This window comes from Pelobates fuscus, chromosome 5 (assembly GCF_036172605.1).
Source record: "Pelobates fuscus isolate aPelFus1 chromosome 5, aPelFus1.pri, whole genome shotgun sequence".
Classification (NCBI taxonomy): domain Eukaryota; kingdom Metazoa; phylum Chordata; class Amphibia; order Anura; family Pelobatidae; genus Pelobates; species Pelobates fuscus.
In genome coordinates, this window is record NC_086321.1 from 217,068,525 (window position 1) to 217,090,047 (window position 21,523).

The window sequence follows — 21,523 nt, forward strand, 5'->3', positions numbered from 1 at the left end:
CACACACACACGTACATACATACACACACGACACATACATACACACACGACACATACATACACACACACACACGACACATACATACACACACACACACACACATACACACACACACAACACACATACAGACACAAACACACACGACACATACAGACACACACGACACATACACACACACATACATACACACACATACATACACACACACACACACACACACATACACAAGACACACACGACACATACAGGAACACAGACAGACACACATACACACAAGACACATACATACAGACACACACAAGACACACATACCAACAGACAGTCACACATATATACAGACACACACACACACAAGACATACATACAAAGACACACACACACACACACATTATATTTAAGTCACCCTCCTGTTTCCTACCTTTTAGATTCAGGAGGGTGACTTTCCCTGGGGTCCAGTGGTGGCTCAGGTGGATGGGAGTCAGAGTTCCCACTCTGACTCCCTGGTCTTCCTCCCGCGCGGCTCTCAGGGTTAGCTGGGAGGAGTGATGTGCAGTCACTTCCTCCCAGCTCTGCGATGTCATCACAGGGGGCCCGGTCGCGCTGTTAAAGCGCCCAGCGCTGACCGGGCCCCCTTACAATCCACATCCATCGGGTGGCCCTGACAGCATGGGCCACCCGATGGACCCCTCCATATGCGGCCCCGGCGGTTTGCCGCGCGGGCCGGAGCCGCAATTTGTCACGGCGGTACCCAGTCGCAGGGGTACCGCCGGCTCGCACCCGCCCGCCCGTCCGCCCGGTCGTCAAAACCTGGAAATCCCTACCGCCCACCTGAAATCCTAAAACGCCCACTAGTGGGCGGTAGGGACCAGGTTGACGACCCATGCTCTAGATCATCAGCAGTTTCTGAGGTTTGCATGGAAGTGACTACACTTGACATCCCCCGAATGCCCTACCCTTAGCCCTAGCTTATTTTCGGGGGGTGCTTGTAAGATAAGCCCTACCTTGAAAATAAGCCCTAGTCGCTAATCTATATTCAGGGAATTTTCTCCGAACATAGGTTCTTGGGATTCCATTTGCAAGTAAGCTAATCTATGTTCAGGGAAGTATCCCCGAACATAGATTTGTCGGATTCCATTAGCGAGTAAACTAATCTTTGTTCGAGGAAGTTTCCCAAACATAGATTCACTGGATTTCATTAGTGAGGAAGCAAATCTATGTTTGGGAAAGTTTCCTCGAACATAGATTTGCGGGATTACATGTCCTAGTGAATTGATCTATGTTCGGGGGAATTCCCCTGAATGTAGACCTGCTTTCTAGCACATGCTTGCTACCATTTTTCCCAAAAATAATACATCCCCTGAAAATAAGCCCTAGTGCGTTTTTCGGGGGAAAATTTATATTTCTTATTTTCGGGGAAACACGGTATATATAATATATATTTTGGGGAAACACGGTATATATAAACTCCTTTCTCACTCTTACAAACCACAGCCCCTATCCTACCACACAACCTCTCTCTCTCTCTCTCTCTCTCTCACACTGCATTTATCCCTTACACACACACACTGCATGCATCCATTTTACACATACACACATTGCATGCATCCCTTAACATATATACACTGCACATGAGCAACTAGAGCGACCACCAAGGAATGTAATGTACCTGGTTGAAGCAGGGAGAGGGGAAAATTCACCAAAAGAACAACATAAAAAAAAAAACAACCAATATATAAAGCCACTAGCCTCTCTCAGTCTCTCCCCATCCACCACAGAACACAACCCTTACCCTATCCCACAAACACAAGGCAATACACAATGCATACATTACACACACGTAAACCCATCAACTGTACACACACTGCACACATCACTTACACACAAACAGACTGCATCCATTTTACAAGTACTACATCCCTTATACACATTCACTCCACTCCCTTTTTTTCATACATTTAAAAAAAAAAAAAAAACAACAACAACTTGAAAAACAAAAACAAAACTTGATTAAATGATTTCTATATAAAAATAGTTTTGAGGTGACAGTTTGTCACATTTACATGACTGGGTCTTTTTAAGCTGTGTTTATATTAAGATTGGTGGTAAAATGGCATTATGAAAAACTATTTACATGCTCCTTGTGCAATACCTATAGTGGTGTACCTTTAAGAAATATATCATCACACGCCAACCACCCACAATGAGTTGATCACCATGATCATTTTATTTTATATTGGATTTAATAGTTATAATACTGATCTCTTTCTCTCTCTCAAGCAAGAAGCCAAATGTCTATTGAATGATGGCTAATTAAAATTGAAGAGGGCTTACAACAGATTCATAAGCCTTCAAATATAATTTAGATAAATTTGTATCCATGTATTATCTTATTTAATAAAAAAAGTGAAAAAGAATCAAAGTAAAACATACATTGTGACAGTTTGATGTGTCACTACAGTTAAATGGCCCAATTGGTTTTCTGCTACTAGAACCAGATACAGCAATATCTACATGTACAGGTATCTGATGTTCTATAGTGAATACCCATGTCAAGTATTTTCAGTCTACAAGTTCAAATTTCTTCACAAAAGCTTTACCTCCTTGTGGCCTTGTAGGTGTCTTTGCTGAAACTACTTTGCACAGATGCTGCAATGCATAGTATTCTCTAAAGAATGGTTGTATTATTTTATTTTCTGATAACTCTTCACCTCGCCACCGTTGCCCCATTGGTTAGGGAGCCCATACAAATGAGTAGCTACCTCCTACTTCTAATTTTTTGCGCATCCTTTGAATCTTTCTCTTAGCTGAGTGGTTCCCAAACCAGTCCAGGATTTCAGGATTACCCAGTTTTGTCCAATTTGTTATTTTTCCCTAGAAACACTGTGGAAACCATTGCCTTATCTCCTCTTTTAATAAAAAAAAGTGTTGTACTATAATTGTAAAATGGGTGCACGCCTATGAGAATTGATTATTTTATGCATTTTGCTGCCATATTCTCATGTTTGTCATCCTGATTGCAATATGTATCACTCACATAAATACAAAAAAGGTACTTATCCAAACATGAATGATGTAGAAGGCAAAAAGAAAATATTCTTGGCAGAAGTGCCCTAACCAGATGTGCTGAAGTACAAGGCATTTACTGAACTTACTGGCCTCTCTGCTATTGTATTAATATTCTCACTCCACACACTATTAGAATGCTTTGCAAGTTATCTTCAATTAGATAATATTCTACAATATATTTAGGCTTCCTTTTGCCCTAAATCCAAATTAGTGCATAAACCTCTCCCCTCCAGCAACATTTGTTAATGTCTTTTCCCACATGTAGGTATGATCATGTGGTTACCTGTGATCATGCACTTGATATTATGTTGCAGCAACGATGATGTTCTTGTTTGTTTATTCTCAGTCTCTTCTTCCCGAACTATAACTAACTGTCATTCTCTTCATTCATCATATAGCCTTGTCCCTTCTTCGTGAGAGATCATGTTTCCATAATTCTGTAAATACGGTAGCTGGCTCAAGCTGATACAATGGAAGATGTAGTAAGAGCGTTGATATATTAATTCAATGTAATAGACTAATTTTATAACATGACAGGAGGCTTCGTATTTGCTTAAGTCTCTCTTTACTAGAACTCCACAGCAGCACAGAAAAACAACCAATCAGAAAAAAGTTAGGTACTATAAAACTCCCCTCCCCATGCATCATTTCCTCTTTCTTTGCTGCTCCGCATCAGTACAGGTCAGAGTACCTCTGCCTCCTGCTTATAGTGGGTGGCTTTGGGATTTATTGTGATTTATTAGGATTTATATTTCTGCTTATAGTTACTTTATTTGTTTATTTTATATATTATATACCTTCTTTTGTTGTCATATTATGTACACATATTTTGTTTGCTCTTATTTAGTTTATAGGCTATATCTTTATTTTATATATTATTTTTATTATATGTAGTTATCAGTTTTATGGCTTATGCATTTTACTTAGTTATCATGTTGTGTTTCGTTTCTATTTAATATGCTTTATAACTTATTGTTTTGGTTTAGTTGGCCCTGTTTTCTTTGGGGCTGATTTCCTTCGGTGGGGGTTTTTCTGGGGGTTTCTGGGGATGCTGCCAGGGTCGCTCCCCCCTTTTTTTGTTCCCCCCCCTCCCCCCCTCTTTCCTACGCCCTCCGCGGGCAGCGGGCGCTTTAGCTCAGGGTGTCAGGAGACTAGCTGTTTGGCTGTCTCCTCTGACTCCCCGAGCTCCGGTGTGAGCCTGTCACCGCGCGGGGTTGCTCGCGATCGGTCGCGAGTACCCGGCGGCCGGACCTGCTCGCGCACATGGCTGCCTCACAACGGCCGGCTCCTTCAGGAGCCACGTGCACCCGACCAGCACTTGCTCGCGGCCCCTACTTCCTCCCACGGTTGGTGGACCGCATGGTTTTTTTTTCCACGCTGGGATTCTGGCTCTCAGCATGCAGAGCCAGTTCGCCACTTAGATAAGGGGTAAGCACGTTTTTATACCTTTATGGCAACTGGTTTTGGCCATGTCCAAGTACCATGATTCTAGCTGGTTATGTGTTTATATTATAGGTTTTAGTAGTATTTATTTGCTCTATTCATCTATTCTTCTGCTCCTATCCTTTGCCTCACTTGATAGGTTCTTTGGATTACTGTGAATCTTACTGATAGTGTGTATCATGCTGACAGTATATACCACAGATTGGTGTGTATCACAGATTACTGCAGTGGGTATCACAGATTACTGCAGGTTTTACTGACAGTATATACCACAGATCGCTGTGCGCTTTCTGACAGTGTGGATCACAGATTTAGTTGTTCTGACAGTGTACTTCGAGTTTTAGTTTTCCTGACAGCGTGTATCACAGACTGCTGTGAGTTTTACTACTGACATGTGAGTTTTGCTGACAGTGTGTATCTCAGATTGCTGATAATTTTGCGGACAGTGCGTATCGCTGACTACCGTGCGTTCTGTCAGGGTATATCGCAGATTTCTGCGAGTAACAGGTGTATACGAACGCAGTTATACAGGCTCGGTACAGGGTGTGTACATTGCCAGTTAGCTCTTGGATTCATGTCCTTCTCAGTGTATATTTTTTCTGGCCCAGCTGTGAGGTCGCAGAGGGGACTACTCTGGTATGAGTTCTCTGCCCATGGCGTGTATATATAAGATACAGACCTGGCTCTGACTCAAACTGATATGGAAGACGAGTCTACGCTGATAATATACATTTTATCAGGTTCTTGGGGAGAGTCATTGTGTTGGCTATTGTTAACCCTACTCCTTGGGGTGTCCGTGCTTACAATACCCTTCACGTGGTATGAGGATGGTAATCTATAATATGCTAAGATAATTCAAATAGATCCATGTATGCATGTGCATACCTATCCACAGTTCATGGACAGTAGCGCTCAGTGTACCTTACATTTATGGACATGATGGTCACTGGAATACTTCCGCTTATATCCAATTCAGCTGGAATACTACTATTGGACTGCTGGGCACATAGGGACTGCCAGTCCCGGTTCAAGTTACTCTCACAGCATTACGCTGTCTAAAAGGGTTGATTGTCTAAGGGTCCTAGGTCACGAGATGCCCTGAGGATCTACAATTTTTGGGAACCTCTACCCGAACTCAGAGGTCCCCGTTACTCATTCAATACCCACTGTAAAGCGCTACGGAATTGGAAGGCGCTATATAAATTCATGTTAATACTAATATTATGGTAATACACAACCCATTGATTGGCCTGCTATGTCTGTACCCCATTGATTGGCCTGCTTTGTCTGTGCCCATAAGAACGGCCTGCTTTGTCTGTGCCCATAAGAACGGCCTGCTTTGTCTGTGCCCATAAGAACGGCCCGCTATGTCTGTGCCCATAAGAACGGCCCGCTGTGTCTGTGCCCATAAGAACGGCCTGCTATGTCTGTGCCCATAAGATTGGCCTGCTATGTCTGTGCCCATAAGATTGGCCTGCTATGTCTGTGCCCATAAGATTGGCCTGCTATGTCTGTGCCCATAAGATTGGCCTGCTATGTCTGTGCCCATAAGATTGGCCTGCTATGTCTGTGCCCATAAGATTGGCCTGCTATGTCTGTGCCCATAAGAATGGCCTGCTATGCCCGTGTCCATAAGAACGGCCTGCTATGCCTGTGCCCATGAGAACGGCCTGCTATGCCTGTGCCCATGAGAACGGCCTGCTATGTCTGTGCCCCATTGAATAGCCTGCTATGTCGGTGCCTACTTGAATGGCCGGCTATGTCTGTGACATTTGCTTGGCTAACCTTTCTGTGTCCATTCGTTTGGCCTGCTGGGCCTAGGCCCTACTGACGGGCCTACGCTATGGGTACCGAACCCCTTTTGGCCGCAGGCCTGAGGTAATATCACTGAGGATACCCAGGATGCACCAGTGACATGGAGATAGGCAGGTGTCCAGGCAAAAACCATTGCCATAGTGTTCAAGAGGACACCAGTATACGGCCATCTGAATACGGTGGGAAGGGTGAAGGCCCTAAACCTCATGCCTGAAGGACAAAGTTTCTTATGAAGACCCCGGACACATCCACGGTTTACTCCAAACCGGCGACGGCACATCTCCAAGGAGAACTTCGCACAGGCAGGGACCGGTACTCAGACTCCTACAGGAGAAAGCGGTGTTTTTTTCCTTGTCTTTACCAGCTACTCTGTGTGTGCCTCCCAGAGTCCTTATAGGGTCGGTAGTTTTTTCCTGCGTTAGGTTAGCTCCTGGCCCTGTTCAGTGGGATTTACTTTTCTTACCTTCCGGCCTGCCGTTTACATTCTATCCGAGATAGGATGGGTGTATTTTCTCTTATCTAGGTTTATTGTTGCTTTTTTGTTTTTTCATGACTTCCTTTTCCTATTCGCTCGGGTCGTCGTGAGGCCTGACTTGGCCTCCTCCGACCTCCCGGGCACTCGTGGATTGCGGAGAACGTCTCCAGCTTTCCTCGGACTACCAACGGTCTACCAGGACCCCGCGCGCGCGCACGGGATCCGGATAGTCGGTTGATAGTTTTCCATTCCTTGTTTTCCCAGATTGCCCTCAGCCTTATGCTGACACTTATATTGGTGCACCCTACAGTTTGGTCTCCCTGACTTCTAGGGACTCTAGTTTGCACCACGGGAGGGTGCGGCCCTCCATCCCCTCGATCCGAGTATATTTATTTTCAGGAACAGAGGGTGAACCCTCTCATACGGAACCGGATACTGATTTGTTATTAGAGGCCGCAGCCCCTCACTCGCCCTCAAACCAGATACTGGGCTGGATACAGAGGACAAATTGGGTGGACCCATTCTCATAGAGAGAACCGGTCTCGGATGTAGGCTCTGCTGTTGGTTACTAACGGGTGCGGCTCAGGCTAGCAGCCGGACACTCTCACGGTAGGCGATCACAGTAGTAGAGAGCGCGGCTCTCTTATACACCCGACGCTCTACAGTACCGGCCATTTGTTCATCACACAGGCTTGTGCCTGTGCAAGACATTGATGACTACATAGAGGGGCGTCCCTCCTGCATTCAATTAGAGCTGACATCCACGCTACTGACTTCGTTCCAGAGGACTGCCTGGTCGTGCAGAAATTACATGTTTAGACTAGATCCCTCTATTCTATCTCCTGTGGTGGATCTACTGGATCCGGACCGCTGTAAAACACGCGAGAAATACTCAGAGGTATAACAGAGATATTACACACACTCCTGGAGATGGTACGCTAACGGATGGTCCTGCGGTATTTTGAGAGTGCATGTTTTGGCATATTCTGCACCATATAATACAGAGTTTGCTTTATGTTTTGGATATCCAGACCATTACGAGCAAACTGCGCAGACAGTTTCTCCCATGTCAAGATGTCAGGAGATACAGAGACCTTCATGGAGCAAACAGGCACTGCCTTGCTTGGGTAACAAGATTAAGGAAGGCCTATTACCCGGTCTGAAGGTAGAACAGTACGTATGGTCACATGGTAAATCAGGAATCCACGGTTGTCTTGACGTCCCCGGTCTTTACGATCTTGGGATAAGATGGCGTGACTGCCCCGTCTCCTCGGAGCGCATACCTGGTGAACATGGTTCGGAGATGGAGGACCCTTCATCTATACTCTATTAATCCCTCACGGGAGCCGTCTTTTTTTGGATTCGCGCTAACCTCCTTTTTCAACTACCGTCAAGGAGATCTACGAGACTTTACGGAGGTACCTGGTGTGCCCCGACTCCTACAGACATCTTTCACTCTTTGACGAGGGCATTGCTGGATGGAAATCTGCGTTCCGCTTGGCATTTCCCTTTCCTTTGAAGGTTCCAGGATTCACTATTCCCAGAATAGGCGACCACCGTCCTTCCACACAAGTTCAGTTCGGAACCCTGAATGGACGTCCTTTGGAGTCTTTCTCTACTGCGTCCGAGGTTTACACAGTCCATTTGGAATCTGGGAATCACTTAGAATACGGCTAGTTTGGCCACGCTCTTGCCTGCATTATGAAATTATTCTCGGATGAGTCATATCACCGGGTAGGACAGGAAGGAACGAAAGTTCCTCCTCGGTTTCTAATACGATTTTGGTAGTGGACTTGGGCGCATTCCTTGAAATTGGAGATCTACCTGCAAGACCGCATCGCCGAATATCCCTGGCACGATCGGAGGAACCGCCTTACGGATCAGGAGTTGAGACGGTGACAGTTTCTTCTCGCGTCCCCAAGTCCGAACTTGACCTTTGATATAAAAACTACAGGAAGGTGGCTGATAGGTCAGCTTGCCAGCTCATGGACCGGCTGCTAGGAAACAAGTCGCAACCACATACAATGGATTTACCAGCGGATGGTACTTTTTTCCGTAATTGAGATGCTTCGTCGGCTGGCATTTTCTTTTATCCGTCTACTGTCAATTATCGAACTTGGAATGTCCAATTAGGATTACTCTGATATTTCCTGCAATAGATACCAGCGACACAAACAGCGTTGGATTGGTGAATTGAGCGTTGAAACAGCAAATACGAAGCCTCCTGTCATGTTATAAAATTGTAGATTATGCTAGCTTTAGTGTACCTATAATCTTAATTTTATTAATGACAGGAGGCGAGTATTTCCCACCCATTCTTGTCCCTCCCTTGTTTAATGTTATAGTTTAGATTATCAGGTACGTATGCAACTCTGTTTGTTGTCTCTGATACCTGTCGCTTGTTCATTATGTCTGTGTTTCTTTTCATAAGTAGGGTTGGGATATCTACATATTAAGGTTAATTTTGGTTGCTACATTGGATACCTACATGTTTATTCTGAGTACATTTAATTGGATAATCAACCTGTTCGATTCTGTTTTTCTCTCGTTTCAGTTTACAGTCCATCAACACTATCTAGTTTGACGGTTACTCTCGGATGGTGGACATCGTTATATTCATCGTATCTAGGACTTCGTTTCTTCCCCATGATGTTCTCTGCCTTTTATTCTGTTTTGTCGCAGCTTGAAAGAGGAAATGATGCATGGGGAGGGGAGTTTTATAGTACCTAACTTTTTTCTGATTGGTTGTTTTTCTGTGCTGCTGTGGAGTTCTAGTAAAGAGAGACTTAAGCAAATACTCGCCTCCTGTCATTAATAAAATTAAGATTATAGGTACACTAAAGCTAGCATAATCTACAATTGTATTGCTTCAGTTGCTATGGAAATACAAATGGATTTAAACTGTTTTAGCTCAACAACTGTGTGAGAGTAAGTAAATGTTTACCTCAGCTTTGAATAACAACAGATCTGCATGTTAAGAATGTTTGAGGAGGCCTTCTGCCAAATTGTAGCAAATTATGAAATGCCCATTGTCCACAGCAAATATTATCATTGGTTTGTATAAGATTGAAAACATGAAATAATCATGAGTGATCATGTTTAGTCAAATTAAAAGTACTAAGAGCCCTTTTTAAAGCATGAATATGCCCTGTCGTCACCTAATCTGTAAACACAATCAGATTATCCTGTAACACAAAACATGCTTTTAAGATCACTCAAGAGGAATCCACTGTTTGTGGCATGTTGTCTTCTTTGTCAATAGCAAACTGGATTAAAGGAACACTATAGTCCCCTAAATTACTTTAGCTAAATAAAGCAGTTTTAGTGTATAGATCAGTCCCCTGCAATTGCACTGCTCAATTCACTGTCATTTAGGAGTGAAATCACTTTGTTTCTGTTTATGCAGCCCTAGCCTCACCTCCCTTGGCTATGATTGACAGAGCCTGCATGAGAAAAAAACTGGTTTCACTTTCAAACCGATGTAATTTACCTTAAATAATTGTATCTCAATCTCTAAATTGAACTTTAATCATATACAGGAGGCTCTTGCAGGGTCTAGCAAGCTATTAACATAGCAGGGGATAAGAAAATCTTAATTAAACAGAACTTGCAATAAAGAGAGCCTAAATAGGGATCTCTTTACAGGAAGTGTTTATGGAAGGCTGTGCAAGTCACAAGCAGGGAGGTGTGACTAGGGTTCATAAACAAAGGGATTTAACTCCTAAATGGCAGAGGATTGAGCAGTGAGGCTGCAAGGGCATGTTCTATACACCAAAACTGCTTCATTAAGCTAAAGTTGTTCAGGTGACTATAGTGTCCCTTTAATATGAATGTCATACTTTGGTTGTAAATATTTGAATGATGAATAATGAATACCTGTTAGTCTAATGCTTTTTGTTCAGTGCTATGGATGTCAAAATGTTTACAAGGGTTTTTGGCTGTAGTATTTCTGAATATATATATACTTTTTAAAATGCAAAACTAGCAAACATCTATGGAGTTATTTAGTTAGTAAGACTTTAAGCATCAAGTCGCCACTTCTTAAAGGAATTCTAAAGCTTTAGAAATACAGACCTGTATCCCCAACGCTTTAGTATCTGTGTTCCTGGTTAATAAATAAAAAAAAAAAGTTTTTACTTATCTTTTTACATCATCAAGACTCTCTCGGCGCTGCTTATCTCTACTCCTTCTGCGACATCGTGGAGAAGGCCGGGCCTCAAGTAATAATTTTTTATCACATGAATTAATATGGTTACCAAGTTAATGTAAAAAAAAATGTATTCCTTTCAGACAATGGTGAAATAAGTAATGAGCATTAGAAATATTTTGAGAGGCCATATTTTAATCTCTTATGGTATTTGTATATATTGTGCATATATTGTATATATTGTGTATATATGTATATTTTCTATACAGCCGACTTACTTTTTATGTAACAAAAGTATTGATTGCAATCCTAAACACTTTGTAATTGTAAAAATTTGTAAGACTTTGATAATTGTTATGCTGTTAATGTTAATCCATTGGATTAATTGCTTCTATATGAGAAGCATTTGATTGGAGGAGCAATAGATCATCAGTAAGATGATCTCAGAATAGAAGAAGCAACTACCAGGGAGTGGTTAGTTTAAATTATTATTATTTTTTTACACACACACACTGCCCCTTTCACACACATTCACCTCCCCCTCATACACAGGCACTGCACCCCTCAAACACACTGCACCCTTCACTCAAACACACACACTGTCACACACACTGCCCCTCACACACTGCACCCTTCACGCACACTGCTCCCCTCACATACACACACTGCCCCCTTACACACACTGCACCCCACCCACACACACACACTATACCCCTCACACCCTCTGCTCCACACACACTCACACACACTCACTGCACCCCTCACACATACTGCCCCCTCACACACAAACACTGCAACCTTCACATACATTGCAACACTCATATACACTTCACCCCTTACACACCACTGCCCCTATTCCCTACTACAGCCCCTATGCCAGCAGACCTCAAGTAAGTTGCCAAACTGTTCTTAAATGGTTTCACTACTTAATCTGGGAGAGCGCTATGGCACTCCTGGCACCATAACAACTACAGAGAGTAGTCATGGTTATTGTTCCTGGATTGTTTCTTTAATCTACCAGTGCCCCTCCCGAGATTAGGTTTTGGATCCTCCCCTGTGTAGTGTCTGTTATCTCCCTGACACTATTTGTGAAATTTGGCAGCTGGTAAACAGTCAAATATTCTTTATAAGTAGCAACAGGGAATGTAGAGAGAAGCGGCTGGTGGGTAATAAGTAGAGGCAGAATTGTAGACAAGACCTATGAAAGGTTTTCTCAGAGCACGATTGGTGTTTTCATATGTTTAACTTGCCAGGCTTGTTTAACGGGTATTTATTGAAATCTTAAATATATTCACAGATTGTTTTTAGTCCCTCCATGTTTTTTAAATATAGAATAAATTATTTTTTAATATCTTTTTATATATTTTTTTACATCATTTTTTTTTTACAGGGTTTGTATTCAAGTGCCACTATCACATTTTGTTTCTATTGTTTTGTATCCATTGTTTTTGCAAAGACCCTGCAAAGTTTCATGTTATATAGAATGGAGGGATTGAGAGGGGAACAGTTAAAGTGATATATTTTTTCCCTTTTTGATGCTGGCATCTTTCCTCCTCCATACTGCTGTGGTCACTGGCAAGTTTTATGCCAGGAGATGGGCACGGTGAGCAAAGCAGTCTGGCAGATGCAATGGCACCATAGGCCTGTGTGGTCCTGCCTGTACCTTTCAGAAGCCGTATGTGCCTGTCTGTGCCTGCATGTGTCTGTATTTGCCTACATGTCTATGTCTGTTTGTGCTTGTGCATACCTGCATCTGCCCATCTGAATCTGTTTGTGTCAAAGTGTTCTGGGAGTGGAGTTATTCAGCCATTAAGTTGACCTTGCAATGTGTTGACCTCTGGGAGGCTTGACTAAGACCTCTCTGAGGTCAAAATGTTGTCAGGTCAGCTTTTCGGCTAAATAAACTCTACTTTCAGCGCAATGTGGACTGAGGGTTAATATAACTATAATGAACCTGGGTACACAAGAGTCTCTCGTGACTATTATTTTTACGGACAGTTTAAAAACAGGTGACATTTGTATTTACCTTACACTGATTGAAGGCCATGCTGTATATGGGAGCCGTTCAGCATCGATAACACCCTATTATAATCTATAATCTATAAATCTATAATTGATGTCTATAAAAATATTTAATTGTGACTTTCTGCAGTTTGTTAGAGAGGTGGAGCATCAGAGAAATAATCCCACAACTTTAGTGTGCTTGTATAATATATTTATAAATTAGAAGCTAGTTTTCAGATGTATTATGTCTTTAAGTATACATGAGTTGTTTTTTTCTTTTTTTAGTCACAGAAATCTTGGATTGAGGGCATTTTCTACAAAAGAGAATGTGCAAAGATCATACCAGCATCAAGAGATCCTCACAGGTAAATTAATATAGTAAAATATTTATTTAGCATATTTCTTTAAAAATATATATATTTTTTTATTAAGGCAGAATGGAAAAGGAACAAAGTAACATAAAAAGTACACAATAAATCAAAAGATTACTTGTCAAAAAATTATTTGCCTAGAGTTTAAAGCATTATAAAAAAGAGAATAAAAAAGATCATATCATATGTCTGGACATAAGAACATAAGAACATAAGTAAAAGGTAGTACCCCTTCTCTCAAACCAACTGAGAAAAAGAGGGAAAAAAACAACATTTTAGTATAGTTCTGAAAAACAAAAATAGAAAAAAAAATTGAAAACAAATTAAAAAATGATATATATATAAAATCAACTAAAGAAGCATAAATCATTCAAGCAAACACAAAATCATACAAATCCATCCACAACGATACTTAGAAACTGACACAATGAAAAAATGTTAAACGAATAGAGAAAAGGTGATGAGAATGATTACAGTGAGGGAAAAAAGTATGTGATCCCCTGCTGATTTTGAGTTAGAGTTGCAAGTTGAGCTAAAACCAGCTTGAGATCTGAGCGGGGACCCACCCACTGGAGCTGTTGTCCATTCTCACCTCTCTTGCTACTGTGATAGAATTTATCTTGATTCCAAGGCTCAAGCTTATAGGTGTCATATAATGATATCCTATATTAAAATTGGCTAACTTGGAATTAGGATTGATTGCTTGATGCTTGAACAACACTTAAGACCATATATGTCTAAGTCCCGGGAGCAGAGAGCCCCCACCCAAGATGTCTCTACTCTAATCTTGTTGTTCTCTCTTACCCAGAAACTTATTTGTTATGTAAACATGGCGCTCATTCCTATGTTTTATCTGTATTCCCTTGCTATTTTTGTTCTAAGAGTATTTGCACGTAAGCACTTACTTTTTAATGTATAAAACCCAGCTGATGAATAAAAAACGTCAGAGGCTTATTTTGAATACCAACAGGTGTCTGGTGTCTAATTCTTGCTTCTCCAAGTGCACTTGTAACAACAATTTGGGTTTCCTCTGAATATAACAAAGATCATTATTTGGATCCACAACACTACTTATTTTTTTCTGTCTGGTAGATAGCCACTAGAGGAGGAGTTAATCTTACTAGATAATTATTGCAGTTTAGGGTTAAGGGTTATGGTACAATGCACCAAGACCACTTCAATGAGTCTGGGTGCCTACAGTGTCTCTTTACGTAGTGTTCAAATATTACCTATATTAATTCTTCCTTTCATGTACATACTTAATTTTATATTTTGCATTTTCCAAATTGGGAACTTTAACTTTCCAACTTTCATACGATGCATTGATTTAGTCAATTTCCTGTCAATAGGGGCCCCACCAAGCAAAGCTAATATAATGTCAGTATTCAGTTTAATGTCAAAGAAACTACCAATTAGAGCAGCTATCTCATCCCATAGGTGCACAACCCTAACAAAGGTCTACAACATGTAAAAGTAGATGCCGCTGCTCTCTCAACCATGAAAGCAACGAGGAGGTAAACCCGTGTACATGGGACTAAGTCTGACTGGGTCAAGATACCTTCTTTAATAGATTGCATATTGATATGTTATAACAATTTTCAAATATATTATTCCAAGATGCATCATCCAAGCTTACCTTCAGGTCCCTCTCCCACAAAGCCTAATAGCGTGCCACTCAATTGTTCCTACTACAACGGATCATAGCTTGGATTGCTGAGATTGTATCCCATCCAGGGTATTTTTGTGGTATTTCAAAGCTAGTCAGTGAATTTTCCCCAAAGTTTCATACTGACAAATGCCAAAATCCAGAATATCTCTAAAGTTATCTAATTAAGAGTTGGATATAGCATGGCTTTCCTTAAAAAATGGTTCATTCCTGCCACCACCAATGTCAATGAAACTTGTTAAGAAGTGAGATGACAACCAATGGAAGCCATAGATATCTCTTCCACATTGCCAGTGAAATGTGTGATTTCCAACAATGGGCTTCATTAAAGAATCACAGGATGAAAGTTTAGATCTATGCCTCCAAAGACCAAAGGTTTGGGTCATGGTTGACAGAAGATTGTTCAATTTCCTCCTAACCAAATGAATCCACAATACATTTGTAAGTTCTAGAGAAGAACAATATGATTGTTCAGCGTCGACCCATAAGTACACCCCTACCTTAAAATGCCATATTACAGCCTGGCCAAACTGTGCTGATCTTAAAAAAAAAAAAAAAAAAAGTAATCTGGAACACTCATACCCCCGTCAGATTTTGGACTAGGAGTGACATATCTGGAAAGTCTAAATATTTTACCGGATTAAACAAAATGCTTCATGTGACTATGCAGTTTCAGTCAGCCTCTTTACTGATGATGGTATAAGTCCACCTCCTTATTTTTTTTATTTTTTTCATTTTTTTTAATAATTTTAACAGCGACTAAACAATGAATAGCAAAACAAATGTCTTTTTTTGAATCAAATGACAAGTTTAGATGTAAAAGAGCAGAAGCGGCATTCTCCATAATTCTATTAGTAGTCACAGTTGTAAAAATATTAAAGGCCCAAGACCATAGATATTTGACAGCTGGGCAGGCCCACCAAATATGTATGTAAGTACCTGGATGAGTACCCCATCTCCAGCAAGTTGGATCGGAATTATGGAACATTCTCGCCAATCTTGCCGGAGTATAGTACCATCTATAGAGGACTTTAAAGTGGCATTCAGACAGGTTCAAACAGTGAATATATTTGTTCACCAGGCTCAAAGAGACATTCCAATCATCCAGAGAAATTTGCAGTTCTAGTTCTTGTTCCCACGTCTTAATCAAGCTGTGGGGAGACTCCTTAAGAGCTTCCAACATTGATGCTGCAGCAGACATAATCCTATTAATAGATTGGAAATTAAATATAACTTCTAACTTTTTAGCAAAAATGGAAGATGATTTAATCACGTTTTTGTGAATAAAGTTTTTTATGCGGAGATAAGTAAAAATTTCTCTGCGCGGAATATGCAGAGTGTCAATAATATTCTGGAAGGGTAGGATATTGTCTCCCTGCATAATATCTGCAATTCTTATTTTATCCGCGCAGACCCAATTCTTTAACGAAAAGTCTTGTATAAGTAGTTGGAATATATCCAAGGGACATGTCTTAGGTATCATATTTATTAGGCCTAATTTTTTTTTAATTGATATCCACTCTTCTAATATTTGGGATAGTATCGCGGAATTATTTATAGGCGAATTTATTAAATTTTTACTTGTAACTGTCCACATCAAATATTGTAATTTGTCTACATAGGCCACTTCGGCCTCCATAATATACCATGGTTCCAAGACCTGTTTAGGGTCCTGAAGGAAATATATATGCCTAATAATGCTAGCGTGATAACTATAAAGAATACTAGGGAAATGTAGACCTCCATTTGTCAATTTTTTGGTTAAGATCTTTTGGGCAATTCTTGGTTTTTTGTTATTCCAAATAAAATTGTTGAAGTATGTTTGGATCATCGCCAACCAAGGTCTGGAAACCCCAAGCGGAATCATGGAAAACAGATATAGCCATTTAGGCAAAATATATGAATTAATGATGTTTATTTTTCCTTGCCAGGAGTTTTCTGAATTTCTCCATTTTCTAAGTTTGAGGTTCATATTTCTCATAAGAATCGAGATATTCCGCTCCATTATTTCTGACACTTTAGATGTTATAACTAATCCCAAATAGTTTATTTGTGAATCGGTCCATATAAATTTATAGCTTAGGGCTAAACTATTTACTATCTCATTATTCAAGTTCATAAACATTGCCGTAGATTTATTTATATTTAGTTTGAAATTAGAGATAGCAGAGTATCTGTCGATCTCAAACATTAAAAATTTTAAAGACGACTCAGGGGCTGACAACGTAAGTAACGCGTCATCCGCATAAAGAGATATTTTAGCATTCAACGAATTGGTTTGTACACCTTTTATTAATGCATTGTTCCTAATGTTAATAGCCAATGGCTCAATAGACAAGATATACAACAGAGGAGAAAGAGGGCATCCCTGTCGCGTACCATTTTTGAGTGCAAACCACCCTGCTGTGATGTTCGGACCCACAGTTCTGGCGGAAGGAGAAGAGTAGAGAGCCATAATGGCATTGTGTATCCAGCCCGTGAGTCCAAAAGCCTTAAGGGCTTCACTAAGATAGCCCCACCCGACCCTGTCAAATGCTTTCTCGGCATCTAATGACAGGGTCAGGAGGGGAAGCTCATTTCTATTGGCCCAATCTATAATGTCGATTATTCTCCTGGTATTGTTGGACGCTAACCTGCCTGGGACAAATCCAATTTGATCAGGGTGAATCAGTGACGAGATAATTTTCTTAATTCTATCGGCAATTATTGCCGCGTATAGCTTCATGTCTGTGTTGATTAACGCTATGGGTCTATAATTACCGGGATCAGAGCTTAATTTATTTTGTTTCAGTATTGGAATAATATTCGCCTGCAACAATTCAGATGGAAAAGATTTATTTAGGGCTATTTGGTTGAACATTTCTGTTAAAGGATTACTTAATAGAGGCTGCATCTGTCTATAATACATATTCGTAAAGCCATCTGGTCCCGGAGTTTTGTTAATAGGAAGTCTATTTATTTGCAATTTGACTTCATCCACCGAAATGGGCCTATTTAAAATTATTCGGTCTTGCGATGTAACTTTAGGAATCTGGGTACAGGCTGAATATCGTTTAAATTAGGAGACAGTTTGAGATTATACAGATCCTCATAAAATTGATTAAATCTCTCCCCGATTGCAGAAGGTGTCGAATAAATCTTTTGTCCATCTGTCAATTGTTCGACTCTATTTTTGGCGTAATGATTTTGCAGTCTTTTTGTCAAGTTTTTATTTGCCCTGTTTCCCGTATAATAATTGTTTAATTTTAGTTTGTGAATATTTAATTTGATTTTTTGCTCAACCTTCAAATTGATCTGTTTTTTTAAAGTGTTTAGCTTGGTTTTTAATTCTATAGATGGCTTCTGTTTATTAAGTTTAGATATATTATAAAACTCAATGTATAAATCGGTCAGGGTCTTACCATTGAGAACCCTCATTTTATGGGCTAATTTAATTAAGTAACCACGCATAACGGCTTTATGTGTACACCAATTATTTGCCGGTGTTGTATCAGAGGAACTATTTTCTAGCCAAAAATTATTTAATAATTGAATTAATTCCTTTTTATTCTTTGCATCATTAAGAAGAGCATCGTTTAGTCTCCATGTAGTACGGGCCATAGGGGGTTTATTTCCAAGATCCATTAATATGAGGCTATGGTCTGACCATAGACTCTCTCTGATTTCAATTGAGTTGCACAAAGATATCGAATTTGCGTCAAGGAGACAGAAATCAATGCGTGCATACGTTCCATGCACACATGATTGATGAGAGTAATCTTTATCAGTGGGATGTAATAGTCTCCATATATCATGGATATTATATTGTTTCGAAATATTGTAAAGCCTTTTAGCCTGTTTAATAGTTCTTTTATCACAAAATTTGGAAGTATGCGTCTTATCCATTTTAGGATCCCATACACAATTAAAATCCCCCGCTATAATTAAATGTCCCTTGGATACTTTATCGACTCGGTCCATTATGGTCGCAAATTTAGTCATAGGATCAACATTCGGAAGATAGACATTAACAAGAGTGTAGGTCACTTTATCAATAATGCAAACAATAATTATGGATCTAGCTTCTGGATCCAATTCAATATATTCAATTTCCAGCTCTATATTACAATTAAACACAACTGCAACTCCTCTTTTTTTGTTATCTCTTAGTGAGGCGTGGACAATATTAGAGTATTTATGCCCTCCCCATCTTTGTTTGATATCTTTGAGCCAATGAGTTTCTTGTAAGAATGCCACCTGCACATTATGCTCCTTAAGAGTATTATATAGTCTTCTCCTTTTTTTATTAGTATTCATGCCCTGAACATTCAGCGATAGAAACCTAAGCATCTGGAGTTATCGAAAATTGCACATATATTATACTATTCGAAGCCCCGATGTCTATAGGCAAAAAAGCTTTAGTATCATTAGATAAAATATCTTTATCAAGAGTATCGTATGCTCTAAAAAAAAAAGACAAGAAAAGAACACCCATAGAAAAACACAACAACAAACATATTGCGCCTAATCTCGCCGAATGAATTCGTAGTAGATTCAGCGTCAATACACAACATAAAACAGACTTAAAAAGAACGTAGTTCTTTTTTCTCTTTATTAACCCGTAGATTTCTGATTGCGATAGAAATCAACGGAAACAGTGTAGTAGCACTACACCAAGAGGGGCAACCCATCGAGAGGCAAGGGGAAGGGGAAAAAAAAAAAAAAGGAAAAAGGCAGCCTCGTAGGATCATGCTATTTCTAATAGATAGAGAATAAAACAATAACCTCGTCTGGTAACAAATAGTCAAGATTCCGATTATTTCAATTAATTTCAAACGAGATAAACGCAGTACGTACCAGCCTTTATTTTATACCGCTATACATCCGGGTGGCATAGTATGCGGACACCTGGTGCTGGATTATCCGTTTACCCCTGACACTCGGACGTGGTTAGGCCAAACCTTGCACTACTTAAACATAGTGAGTAGTGATAATAATAATAGTGCAAAAAAAAAAAAAAAAAAAAAAAATTTTTTATATCAAACCCCTATGTCCTTATATTGCATGATGTTATCTATGGATAGGCCAGATATCCTTAAACGGTTTATTCCCAAATTTGAGCCATAACCATAGATCAGATTATTCTATAATTGTGCTGTTAGATATACTATGTTATGATCATCACAACGGAACAGTATCCATTGATATAGATCTATAAGATCATAACATCTCAGTGTGTAGTTATATTCTATTTTATCAAAATATCTGTGGATAAGCCACATATCCTCGTCAAAAGCACAGTCTATTCATTGTGCACCACCGTCAATAGGTCGACCATAATAATTAAATTGTTCTATGGTGACACCATTACACACAGTATATGATATTTAGCACCATACAGAAATATAAACAATATACATCCAAAAAAAAAAATTATATCAAACCCGTGTGTCATTATATTGCATTATGTTATCTGTGGATAAACCTCATGTCCTCATCAAAACACAATATATAACATTGTGTACCACCCTCGTTAAATCCACCTTAATAATTAATTTGTTCTTTGGTAAAACCATTACACATACTACATCATATTTAGGACCCTACAGAAATATCAAGAAAAAAAAAAAAAAAAAAGAAAGTGTCATTTGTGTTACTTCGTGTCAGGATATCTCCACACAAACCAGACCCAAATTCTTTATAATAGTGTTAAATTGACGTTATAGTCGTTATATAGTGTCTCTCAGTTAACATCTGTCTACCCTGCATCAAACCTATTACATACATTATTTATCACCTCATTTAAGTCATCCAAATTAGCTAAATTGTTCTATAAGTGCTATTACATATATTATCCAATACTCAATCCCATAGAAAAATATTGATTACAATACCTATAGTAATGAATCGTGCTATTATATTATTTCGACATATCTGTGCATAAACCTCAAGAAATATTTTTCCATATCATCTATAATAGTGTTATAGTGGTACAATTAAGCTAATAGACATTTATACAATGTCTAGCAATTAGTGTACAAAATTCCAAAACGTTGCAGCAAACAACCAATTTACTTTATATCTATTATTTACACCCTTACTTAGGCCGCAATAGTTGGTTAAATTATTCTGTAGTAGTGCTATTTCGCATATTATACCATTATCATCCCCGCATATCAGGAGACTGCGCGTCCACCACCCCAAAAATCCTTCCCCTGTCGTTTCTAATAATATTAATTGACCTAACAAACCTAAACCATGTGTATTAAGAGAGAAAAAACAAAAAAACCAAAAAAAAAACCACAGCCAAGTCAGATGATTAAACGACTGCCCTATCTATTCATCATGCTGATTCACCCCCCCCCCCCCCTCCCCCAGACCCCACACAGCGTTCTGGATCTACTATAGTAGTTTCTTGCCCCTCAACCATTCAAGTAAATCAGAATTTGAATCAAAAGTCTCTCTTTTTTCTTCATGTGTCAGAGACAGCTTTAGGGGATATAACCACCTATATCTTATGTTATGGGCTCTGAGAATTTGGGTTGCTGAGCTGAAT

The 21,523-nt window shown here is 39.7% G+C and overlaps 1 protein-coding gene across 1 annotated transcript in view; it reads left to right on the top strand.

Annotated features, from left to right (window-relative positions):
* TRPM6 (transient receptor potential cation channel subfamily M member 6) overlaps window positions 1-21,523 on the top strand; it is a 182,170-nt gene that overhangs the window by 35,664 nt on the left and 124,983 nt on the right. The window contains exon 2 of the mRNA XM_063455032.1: window positions 13,237-13,316. Coding sequence (XP_063311102.1) covers window positions 13,237-13,316 — 80 coding nt within the window. The remainder of the gene's footprint in view (window positions 1-13,236; window positions 13,317-21,523) is intronic.